Here is a 12922-nt window from a genome sequence, read left to right as displayed (position 1 = left end):
TGCTGCAGGAAAACGTACAACCAGGGAGAGGCACACCAGTTTGTGTGAGGTTACCTTTAAGCTTACAGCCTCCGAAATTGAAGTTTGCCAGTTGCTAGCTGTTGCCCATCCAAGTGCAGTGCAGGAGTCCCCCCCGACGTCCTCCCTCTTGTCCCCACAACTAGGCTCAGGAACAGCGAGATCTGCAGGAACTGCCAGGAACAGAAGTCATCAGCTGCCTCTTTTTCTTCATTGAAAGGTAATGTAAAACAAGACTGAGAGAACTTGCCTCTCGCTGTGAAAGTGCTTGAAACTTTTGCCACTCACAGGCCTAATATTGTGACCCGCGTAGGATTCTTCTTTTTACAAACTACTTCTGAGAACTTTGGCAGAGACTTTTCCGTTTACTTACCAGAACTGCTTTATCTGTCCAAGACTTTAGCCCATTGACTTTGGCCTAGCATATTGAATTGACTCTTCTGGTGACCTTAAAGTATTTGCACTGTCTAAGAATAATTGTAACCTTTTATGTTCTAATAACCTTTGCCTTTTACTCCTCTTTAAAAGTATTCTGAACGTCAACAGTAAGATATTATTGTTCCCAGCACCCTTGTTACTAAAGTCACCTGTGGGTGTAGGTTGTGTCTGTGGGCCATCCCAAAAGGGTCTTTTCTGATTCAGAAACTTAGAGTGTACATTATTGTAGTATATTTGTGTGCGATATGATTGCCTTCTTCTAGTGAATGTTTTATAACTGACTGTTAAATAAATTAATAAGTGTTTATTCAAGAAACCTTGAATGTAAGAGTTTATTTGAACACCTGTGATTGTAGACCTCTGAGTAACATCATTACTGCTCACATTCCGCTCTTGAGATAAGCCTAGCTGCTCAGCAATGCTACCAAAACTGTGTAGGTACAGGCTTATACCAAATGTTGGTTTGCTTACACCTGTAGTCTTAGTTGTGTGTAGTGTTCTCAAAGGGTACTGCGTACAAACTCTGCTTAACAGGGCGTAATATTAAATTAGTTACTTTTCAGTTCACAGACTAAGGGAGGCAATTACTAACTTATTTTTGGATAACTGTTATACTTAAGGTAAGTAAAACCTATACACTTTTTACAGGAGCTATAAGCAATCTTGAGGCAGGTGTAATTCTTAGACTATTTTTGTGTCCGTCTAAAACAGACCAGGGAAAGCCACACCTAGTGTTACACTTTATGAATGACTCAAGGTTATTCTAGTTAGGTAAAACCTAATGCAGACTTATTCTGGGCAGGCTAACAGCAGGTCAGGGGAAGCAAGACCCAGTTGGCAAACTTACACACTAATTTTCTGAAACAAATAGTTAAGTGAAGCCGGCACAACCAATCACAAGTGGGTAAAACAACCTTATATCTACTCTTCAGAATGGCAGAACAATTCCATCCAAGTTACGCAATAACTTTTGTAACTCTTCACTCTGAGTTACAGTTACCAACCAACTCTTTTGCAAGTAAGGAACTTTTAAACTATTTGTTTCTAGGCAGAAGGCCCAATCCTTTAAAAGTCTTTCCCTTATTCTTGGAGCATGAGTGTTCAGTGGCAGACGGGTGTCACTAGGGTCTAGTGGCCAACTGGCAGTGTCAGCATAGGTTCTTAAGTAGCAAAAGTCAGAGTTCCTAAGGAAGACTGTTCAAACAGGTGATTATTTTACTTTAGAGATAGTTGAGGGTCCAGGGGCTTCACAGAAGACACCATAGGCGTATCCCAGCAGTGGACCTGGGTGAACTGGACGAGAGGATTCCCAGTCACAGAAAACACCCCAAAACTACACAGGAATCACAAGAGGCTGCAGGTTAGTAAATACCGAAGCCAGCACAGTACCTCAGCACAGACGATGTTGCAGCAGGGGGACTTCAGGATCTTCAGCCAAAAACCTGGTTGTCGAAGTCCTTCAGTAAGAAGACGGAAGACAGGACACTGGAAGGACTTTGCAACAAGGATCACGGGGAAGGCTCTATGCAAGGTTTTCCTCGTGGCTGGATACGGTTCTGTGGCTTTAGTTTTTTCAGGAGCACAGAAGAAGACAAAATATTGCTGGTCGGATTCTTGTTGTTACAAAGATCCAACACAATGGTGAGGGGACTTTTTGGGCTTGATTCGTGTCTCTGGAGATTCAGCAGGAAGCCCACGAAATTACAGCGAGATTCGGAATTCGCTAGACCGCGTACTGCACAATGGCTCGAGGTCCCAGGGTATTGGGTTATTGCAGCCCTGCAAGGCTGCGGAACGGCGTGCGATGGCTCACCATGCAGGTCTTGAGTCTAGTGGGTCTCACCAGGCTCCTGGTCGGGGTTGTTGTTTTCGGACTCCCGAGGTCGATTGGAAGGAAGGGCTACGACAGGCACTGTTCACACAGCAGGCTCTCCGGTTGCTGGAAATAGTTTCAGCGGATTTTCCTTCAGCATCCTCTTTGGTTTTGGTTCCAGTGGTTAATGGTCATGTTAAAGGATATTAGTACCATGCATTATTACCACCGGAGTGGTCCCCTGGCGGCTCTGAAAAAGGGAAGGGGGTTAAGTTAGTGGGAATAAACTGGGAAAGTGCAAGAGAGCAGTGATGTGCTGTTGGCAGCCTCATCCCGGTAGACCCCGTTGGCTGGGCTTGGGGTGTTTTCCGGTCGGTAGTCGTGTGCTGTTGTGCAAGTCTGTGTGGTTTGTTTTGTTGCAGTGTAGTGAAGTTTGTGTGGATTGTTGTGTTATAGGCTTGTGGTTGTTTGGTTAGAGTTTGAGAGGTGTATGTAGAGGGGTGCAGTTGTTAGTGGATTGGTTAATTGGCATTGCTGTCTGGAAGCGTGGCGCTAAACTTCCATATTCTCTCCAGGTGGGGTGCGTAAGCATCTCGGCACCTCCATCCAGATCTGGGACTGGCCGACAGTCAGTCCCTTCCACACATGACGCCCACTCACATTCTTAACCTGGCTGACTAACGCTTCAGCTTACAGGTTTGTACTCCTATGTAGAATACCAGCCATTCAAAGAGCCTTGCAACATTCAAACTTGTGGACAAACAGCCAGGGGGAAGGAACAAGAAAGGACAAGGAACACTAAAATGTAAAAAAAAAATACCATTTTGGTAAAATGAGCACCCATGGTGCCTTTACCAGGGCTGGGCACACAGCCTGTTGTAAAGGTGCACCAAATTAATAAGTTATCGCTGCACCCAGCCATTAAAGTTAAGTTTGTCCTTCACATAATTGTTGCGGTTTTTGTGTGACAGGGGATACATTGCATCTCCCAGCACTCCACATATGGTGGGGTGTGCTGGTTTCACCAAATAACATGTAAAGGGATCCGAAGATCCTTTCTACCATTGGAAACTGTAGTTCTCACAAGGTTAGCCAGAGATAGTTGAAAGGGGAGCCCCTAGGGCAACCCAGCAGCAATAAGCAATATGTGCCAAAAGTTGTCGGTGGAGGATCAGATTAAAGACAATATGGAGAGTCTTAAAAATGACACACAGAGTAAGACTCAGTGAGTGGGAACCTTTTTCCACATTCAGAGGTATAAGGAAAAATAATCCACCAGTAAAGCAAAACGTTCTGGGTTTGGTCCAGGTCAGGAAGATTTATTACTGTGAAAATCTTACATCAGTAGCCAGCTTTTCCCGCCCCGCCTGTGGATGCAGGCTGTCCCTACCAGTTGTGAAGGAGGGAGAGCAAGCACTAAGAGAACCTGAATCACCATGAAGGTAATTTTTCATATATATGTTGAATAAGGTTTTTGATTACTTAACCTGTCTTGATATTGGGAAAATCTTCCTTGGGACCAGCCCCTGAGAGCAAAAATTACCCAATTCAGCCCAAAATACAGGTTCTATTGTGCCGAGCAGTGAACTCATGCTAGTGACAAATGACACCTTCAAAAAGTTTTACCATTTATTCTAAACAGTGAATTTCAGCAACATCTTGGGATTCAAGTTAGAGAAGATTACAAAGCACAAAACTTAGAGAAATGCAAAATATAGATAGACATAGAACTTAGAGAAACATAGAGAAACACAGTTTTACGCCCCTTCAATCAGTACTGGGAGACCCTGGCCCTCATAAGCTAGCTGTAGCCAGCCCCGCACAGAGGACAGCGCTGCAGGGTGCCGACAGAGCAGCAGGTTCCGGACACTCGATTTTGCTCGAACCAAGTCCACAGATCGATCTCCCACCTGAGTCATGTGGGCATGCATTTTTATAATCTCGTGCTGTCAGTCCATGACGCACAGTTCCAGAACTTTCCCTGTGCAAAATATAGGCTCGCTCCTACCCCTCCCTTGGAGCCCTCTCTGCAAAAGCACTGGAATGTCCTTATCAGCGTGTGGGCAAGGCCGTACCAGGCCTTCTCAGGGAAACAGGATTTGTTTACAAAGCCATGCAGGGCTACAGTTAGAAAGGCAGAATATTCTAAGAGAAGCCAAGATGAATTAACCCTATGTGAGCAAGCTCTAAAAGGCATGCACTCATAGCTTAGTGCTCATAGCGCTTAAGATTGGCTATCTAAGCGCTATATAGGTGCCATAATGTTCCAAACACTCCAATAATGTCTATTAGCTACAGAACTGGGGCCTCCGCCCTGCCTGTCTATCTACAATGCATAATGTGACCTACCACTCCTACTAGGCCTGCATATTCCTCGTAGCTCACTACTGCGTAATGGAAGTGCTACAACAGACTGTCAGCATTTTTGCACATGCTTTGAATAAACTATTGGCTTTCAGCGACTAATGCTGTCATCTAAAGCCCTGATTGGCAAATTTGCAATTTTGTGTATGACTACATTACCTCAGATAATGCTTAGTCTGTTCATAAACACCTAGTAAATAATTGTATCTTTATATGCTTACTAACTTGAATTATTGATGCTCTGTGTGGTTTCATTGTAGTCCTAGACCACTGTCTCACATTTCCTTAGACAACCTTTACTGCTCTTCTACTCTAAATTGATTGGGATTTGGCTAATCTGTCTTTTCCATGTGGCCTTCTAAATTCCTCCCTCCAAGGACTGATTTTTTTAAATCCATCTCAACACTAACTCCAGACTTTTCCTGCCCCCTCCCCCCATGATAATAACTTTGAAAAACCCTCTTAACACTAGCCATCTTGGAGAATGAGAATTACAACTAGTTGTTGTCCTTTAATTAACCTGTTAGGTGTGTGTTGTCAACCCCCCTACTGGTCCTTCAATGCCCTCTTTACAAACCTGGGTCCTTCAATGCCCTCCCATTGAATAGGTGCCCCTGTTAAACTTCTTAAACACTGTATCTTGTATGGCTTTTCTGGGCCCTCATGCATTGCCCTTTATCACCACCTTTAATTGCTCTGTTCCTTGATTGCAGATCTCAACCTTTTCTTATTACATTTGTTTCTGTTCTCATTGCAGTTGGAAGGAAAGATTCCTGACGTAGCATTTCTGAAGTGATGTTCCATCCTGCAGTTTCCTGTAAGCGACCTGAGACTTTGACTCAAGACTTGCTTTTTTTATATTTCAACACAACAAGGCACCCACCAGAGAGAAGACCTGGACTCTGGGATCCTGTGGCCTGCACCTTTTTAAAGAGGGTTTGGCTTGGAAGGGCCTCATTCGGTGTCTGTTGTGCGAGAGGGAAAGGGACAGAGATGACAGATTATTTTTGTAAACTTCCTGCGTGTTTTGAGATTTTTGGGTCTCTAACCATTCATTAGATCTCTCCCCTGCATCGCTCCATGATTTTTTATTTTTTAATGTTTTGTTTTATGCGGTTAGCAGGGTGGAGGTCTGTTTTAAACAGCACTTCGCCGTTGGGGATGTACTGTGAGTGACCCCAAGGGTCGTTACAAGGTATGGGGGGCGGGTTAGGTGGGGGGGGGGCAACAAGTGGGGTAGGCAGTTCATGGATGATTTTCTTTAAAGCAGTCATCAAACCTGAGCGTGGGCAGATCTATTTCCCTTCTTAACGCCCCTTATTGCATATTCACCCATAAATCTGTTTCCTGCAACCTCACCCCCCCATTTTATTCCTAGCTTCTCATAGATGGAACATGTCATGTTTTTTATTTTTATTTATTTTTTTTTGGTTTACACACCATTTTTGAGTCCATGTTTGCAAATTCTCTTAAAAAAAAAAAAAACTTTAGATGAGAATGTACATTTTTGGCTGTGCTTGCTGGTCTCCTCTTCTGATGCTAAGGAAACCTCTTTGGGAGCTTCTTACCCTCATCCCACTTGCTCATATCTAGCACTGCCTACCGTCTCTGAGCTGCTGTAGGATGGGTGAGATCAGGTTTGCGGCTGTGGCAGAATATTTTGGAGGGTGGAAAGTCCTATTAGATGGGTTTCAGGAGAAAGTTAGTAGTAGGGATTACATTGGATGAGGGGGGTAGGATCAAGTGGGAGTGGGGTGCTTTGAAGGAGAGGAAGGTGGTTGGGGAAGGGAGTGGGGGAGTGGTTTGGGATGGGAGATATGGGTATTATAGGGTGCGGGAGGGAGCAAGGGTAGGAGTTGGCTGTTTTGGGAATGAAGGCACAGTTGGGGAGGAATGGGAGGGACGGAGGGAGGGACCGACGGACGGACGGACGGACGGACGGACGGAGGGAGGGAGGGAAGGATGGAGGGAGGGGGAGGGATGTTGGGGCAGGTAAAAGGAGGTTGGGGGAGGGAAAAGGAGGTTGGGGGAGGGAGCGGTATTCATTTGTGAACGGTTGTGGCAGCCTGCCTCTATTCCCCATCTGTGTAAGTTATGTGTGTTATTGAAAGGCTGGTTAAGTATGTCATAGACCCTGCAGCTTCCTCTTATGGTGGATCAGCTTATGGACTCTCCCTTAACTCCCCCCTGTCTCTTGTCCTAACTGCATTACCCCTCATAACTCCCTCACTTCCTCCGCCCCCACCCAAGTCAACCACCCTACATTTATCACCCATCCCTGTTTGACCCAATGGCTGCTTTCTTCCACCCTCACTTACCTCTTCCAAGTCATCACACCCAACCACAGATCTCACCCTGCGCTTCCCCTTATGTTGGAAATAGTTCCCCAGAACATGATTAGATTTCCTCTTTGCTTGAAGTGTTTCCTGTTTTTGGACCATCTGAGTAAATGTCCCACTCGCCCTCCAATTCATGGATGAGTCCCTTGCACCAACCTAAAGTATCCTAACCTTAACTCTTTGCCTTTTTTATCGCTTACCTTTGTGGCTAGAGCATGAACATTATTCTTGTTTCATCAGAACTGCACCTGTTGTGACACTGGCTGCACAAGTCACAGCTTGTTCCCCTTCGAAAACAGGAGATCCAAGACTTGAAAGCATTGTGTCATGATCACAGAACTGTGCAACCCACCTTCTGCTATTCAGCTACTGTGGCTGCCATGTTCAGACTGATTACCTCACCAGGTTGATGCCGACCTACTTTGACAATTATTCTTACAGTAGGTTCCGCTGCATCTTGCGGTAGGAGATGAACAACTCCTCTCCACTTGCCTCCATTATTTTCCCAGCATACTTTTTTTTATTTTTTATTTATTTTTTTGGACTGCCTTTACATGACATCTCGCAAATTGTGAGATGTACAGTACTCAGTGATTTTCCTGTATCTTTACAGACCCAGTCCAATCTGTACCGTTGAAATTTCACATTTGGAATATCAGATGTGCTTTTCCAACAGTGGCCTGTTATTCCCCATTCCCCTCCTTCCACTCACAGCCCCCTCCTTCAACTCCCATTCCCCTTCTCCCTTCCACCCACCACCATTTCCCTCACATCCTCTGACATGGCCCCTCCCTATTGCTTAATCAGTGCAAGTCTTGCCTCTAAAGCTGTTGTCTGCATACACACTCAAACAATATGCACAATGTATAGAAGCAAATATAGCCAAAGCGATGTCCTCACTAGTAGCATAGCGGGGGGTGGGGTTGGGGGGGAGATTTTATGTTTGAAATAGACTAGCATCACCACAGATTGTGCCTTCCCACCTCGCAGAATCGGAAATGCTCTAATGCAGCAGAGCAGAGGGCACTGCTCACTCAACCAGGATGAAACTGGCACCAAGGATGCTTCACGAACACGCCTGCGGAAACATGACGGCTTTAGAGGAGACTGGGCATTAGCCTGAAACAAGATCATCATTGCGAGTTGCACCGTTGTAACATGCTGGCCTCATTCAGCACTACATTTGTTCGAGCATGGGGGGTGTCATCGGAGCGGGATCTTGGTGCTCTTAAGCCAAGGGACTATTTCTGCTACCGCCCCATCACCAACGATGGATAGCCTCAAGGACATTACCTCAAGTGATGACATGCCTCAATGGTGGGTCAAAAAAGGCACTTCAAATGAATGTCTCTTTTAAAAACGAAATCCACTGAGAACAGCCATTCCCAGCTACACCAACCGTTGGCACGACCGACAGCCCCAGAATGGCATAGGCGCTCCTCAGACAGTGGATTTCTAAGCCAATCTACTAAGAGACATGAAGCCCACATTTTATGAGTTTTGGGGAGGCAAAGGAATTGCTTGTGCTTTTTCTTCTGCCCAAATGGACGACCCTTTCTTCGGGCACTGTTGGTATTTGCTTCCTTGCTTTGTGCAGTTTGAGTGTGTATAGACTTTCAGCTTCTGAGCCTTCCTCTTTCAATTCCACCATTAAAACACCAAATGTTCTATGTGATCCACCAGACCTGTTCCAGCTTCTGTTGCATCTCATTCTTTGATGGTCAGAGCCCCTTGCCCTAGGGATGAGAAAGCTGACTGAGTGACCTGTTAAAATGTCCTCCATCCAGTCCCTTTCTCATTTGATTATTACAATGTTGTATCTGCCTGAAGGGCACTGGCATGTTCTTGCAAAGAGCACTGTATACAAAGCTTGAAACATTTCTTTTGTGCTCTGTATTTTTTTATCACTGCCTGCGTTCAGATAGCCCACCTTGTTTAAAAGAAAACTTGTATTGTCAATAAACCAATTTTTGTTAATGTTTTTGGATTTCTTTTCAGAATCTGTTTGAATTGCTGCTTCATGTTTGTGTTTTAGTAGGGCATGAAGGGGTAGAATTTGTGTGTAGGGTTTCCCTAGATTGGTCCGACGTCACTGGCAAAATGTGGTGCAGCAGTCTGGCTTCACTCTTAGGGCAAGGAACTGGTGTCATTTGTTTAATAATGCATTTCTATAGGACTTTTGCCATGGAGCTGTACATATAGTGTTTTTATATACAATCATTATTACCCAACCAGAGTTGGCACTCTGTTTCCGACCTCACAAGTATTAAATGTGTCCTTAATGCTGCAGGGATTTAAACCTGTGACCTGCAGATCAGACATCTCGGCAGCAATTACTCGACTATCTTACTGGTGGGAGAAGCCCACTCGACCTGCAGAGCTCTTACTGGTGGGAGCGGTCTGGTATAAAGTACAGATTTCTCACACAAATTGCTCATAAGATTGTCCATGCAGTATGTGCTGTGAAATATTTGTTTCTTGTGAATCTGTTTAGTCACATGCTTGGCATAGGCCGGCCGCTATGCAGTGGTTGGTCTGGAGTATTACCAATAGTTTACTTCCAAGTTGAAAGGCCATTGACTGAGGCATTACTGTTGCACTATGATTACCATATGTACACAGATACCAATGATGCTTCACTCTTATCTTTTTGTTCACCGCCATCGGTTACTTGCATGGCAACATTGACTGGGTGCGCTCCTAGACTCCAGACCGCATCTACACCGGCATCATAGAAGGGCCTGCCTGACCCTGTCCTCAAAGGTGCCTGACTCCCGCATGCCGGGCGCCGCTCCATGCGGCACGAAAGCGAGGCTGATCCTCGCTTGTAGCAGTGTAAAACTGCATTCATCCGCCGGTAGGCGGAACCGCCGGTGGCCAGCACGAAGGCCACACAAAGGCCTGTTCCTGCGCCTGTGCCCCCATTCCATCCATCCTCGCCGAGGGTAGAGGGCAGGAGCCCTCCTCCCATCCCTGAAGCTGCTCCACGCACATGGAGTGCATTGCAGCACCATCGCCGGCATCATAGAAGAGCCTGCTTGACCCTGTCCTCAAAGGTGCCTGACTCCCGCATGCCGGGCGCCGCGCGGCATGAAAGCGAGGATGATCCTCGCTTGTAGCAGTGTAAAACTGCATTCATCCGCCGGTAGGCGGAACCGCCGGTGGCCAGCACGAAGGCCACACAAAGGCCTGTTCCTGCGCCTGTTTCGCGCATGGGAGTGCGGCGTGGCCACCCCCCCCTGCTCAATTTAAACTTCCCTGACCGCCTTCCACAAAGTCCGAGGCAAGCTATCGGAACCAAGTATCCAAATATCTCCATTCATACAAGGAGAACTTACTGTATGTACTTTGCCCCTGTGCTTGTAAGCTACTCGTATTTGCTTAAATTACTGACATTGCAATGATACGACTCCCCCTCAGTCGGCATATATCGGTACTCCATTTACTACATGGACCGTCATATCAGGAGTATAATCACGCATGCCAGGACCGGGGACTCTACTGTAGGCATGTACTCTGAGCCACTACTATTTGAATGTGTTTCAGGCCACCCTTGAAACTCTCGAACCTAAGCATATCATAAGTATTTTGTGCCTTATGGTCACTAGTAGACCACATCTTGATTGCGCTGTACCCTATGGTCACCAACAGACCACTTTTATGACTGTCGTGCATTATGGCCACTAGTAGACCACCTTATAACTGTATTGTGCCTTTATGGTCGCTTACAGACGACCATTTCAATTGTGTTGTGCCTTAAGGTCGCTTACAGACCATTTCAATTGTGTTGTGCCTTAAGGTCACTTACAGACCATTTCAATTGTGTTGTGCCTTAAGGTCGCTTACAGACCATTTCAATTGTGTTGTGCCTTAAGGTCGCTTACAGACCATTTCAATTGTGTTGTGCCTTAAGGTCGCTTACAGACCATTTCAATTGTGTTGTGCCTTAAGGTCGCTTACAGACCATTTCAATTGTGTTGTGCCTTAAGGTCGCTTACAGACCATTTCAATTGTGTTGTGCCTTAAGGTCGCTTACAGACCATTTCAATTGTGTTGTGCCTTAAGGTCGCTTACAGACCATTTCAATTGTAATGTACCCTATGGTAGCCCACTGACCACTTCAACGGTGTTGTGCCTTAAGGGCGCTTCAAATTGTGGCGTGCCTGACTTGGGTCACGTCTAATCTAGGTGTACCACTGCCCTGGGCGACAGCCTGTGATTACGCTAATCTAGGGCTGCCCTGACCTGTGCATTCCAGCCATTGGGTTATCCCTATCTAGGTGCCCAGGCTTCCAGCCATACCATAGCATCCTCACTCCCTTCCATTATCTCACCAGTCCCACTCAAGGAGACCCTATCTTGTCCCTGTCAACAAGCTCCTAGGGAACCTATTCTGGCAGCCAGCACCACCATCATGCACATCAGTGTGCGCCTTCTACTGCACTATCTCCTAGCCACACACCTTGCCCTATTCACTCAACCACCCAAGTCAACCACTCCTACCTTTGAGGTTAATAACCTGGCCTGCCCTTACCTACGTGACCCAGCGTCACCCACCATGACTTTGACACCCTCAATGAGTCCTTCAGCAACTACCGTTGACGCTCACCACCCCTGCAACCAGACTAACCAATACCTTAATGACCCAGCTCTCTGGCTCAAACACTTTGCCACAAAACCAACTCCTAACCAACCTTGCCTCCTCACTCTCAGGAACAAGAGACTAGGTACCAGATTCTGCATTCGTCCTTCCCGCAACAACACCACTAAGCAAGCCCCACGCACACCACCCAGCCCGCCTTCACCCTCTGCCACTTGCAAAACTAAGACCACAGAGGTTAAATTGCATGTGTTCAAGGGTGTGTTGACATAGCCGACCTTATCACCACTGCCGACCTTGACTTCATTGCCATAACCGAAACCTGGCTACATGCCGCCTCTGGCCCTTCTCTATCCTTGGCCTTACCGCCTGACAATGGCATCACACGCTGTGACCGCTCCTCTGCCCATACTAGAGGTGGCGGCGTGGCATTCATCCATAAAAACTCCCTTGACCTAAGAGTGGTATCCGACTCCAAACTTGAATCAGCTGAACTGCTGACAATCAAATTACTACTAACACCTAACCAAACGGCCACCCTTCACCTTATCTACAGGCCCCCAGGGCCGGCACCCACCTTTGTCAGTGAAATTTCCACTCTTCTTCTTGACAAAACAAAAAACAACTCCCAAACAATAATCTTAGGTGATTTCAATCTAGGTCGCGGCGACCCTAAGGATCCTGTAGCAACTGATCTGGAGTATGCTCTTACTGACCTTGGCCTCACCTTGTACATACAAGAACCGACCCATATCAAAGGCAGGACCATTGATTGGTTAGCCGGTTCTAATTGCAACATCCAGGTCCTCAATAACTCCCCATGCTTATGGTCTGACCATCACAACATTTAACATTGAAGCTACCCCGCGAGCCCCATCACCCATAGCCCCAGCCCTCCCCACCCGCAATAAAAAAAATATAACAAGAGAACAACTCCTCCCACTGTTACTCCCCTCTCTTAATGCGGCGACCAATGCCTGCTCTTATCCCACCTCCCTAGCAGACATCTACAACCAAACGATGCTCACGGCTATTGACACTATAGCACCAATCAAACCTAGGAAGGCTAAACCACAAGCACATCTCAACTCATGGTTCACTCCACAGCTAAGAATCCTCCGCAAAGCCAAACGCTGCGCGGAAAACCGTTGGAAAAGCCACCCATCTGATGAGCATAAAGACGGCTTCCTCCTCGCCTCCCTCACTTATAAAGACGCCATCATCATTGCTAAAAAAGAATCGCTTAATAATTGTATCATGCAAGCCGACTCTAATTCCAAGGAACTCTTTAGAGTCCTAAAAGAGCTTGAAACCCCAGTCTCCCCGCCAGACACTTGCACGAAAGACAGC

The 12922-nt window shown here is 46.3% G+C and overlaps 1 protein-coding gene across 1 annotated transcript in view; it reads left to right on the top strand.

Moving 5' to 3' along the window:
- The window catches only part of NXF1 (nuclear RNA export factor 1), a 537434-nt gene extending 528481 nt beyond the window's left edge, over positions 1-8953 (top strand). The window contains exon 21 of the mRNA XM_069645157.1: positions 5391-8953. Coding sequence (XP_069501258.1) covers positions 5391-5429 — 39 coding nt within the window. The 3' untranslated portion in view covers positions 5430-8953. The remainder of the gene's footprint in view (positions 1-5390) is intronic.
- Positions 8954-12922: the final 3969 nt, after the last annotated feature.

The sequence above is a fragment of the Ambystoma mexicanum genome, chromosome 2p (assembly GCF_040938575.1).
Source record: "Ambystoma mexicanum isolate Mex_15411 chromosome 2p, UKY_AmexF1_1, whole genome shotgun sequence".
Lineage (NCBI taxonomy): Eukaryota > Metazoa > Chordata > Amphibia > Caudata > Ambystomatidae > Ambystoma > Ambystoma mexicanum.
The sequence above is the reverse complement of the archived record's forward strand: the minus strand, read 5'-3'. Positions and strand labels throughout refer to the sequence as shown.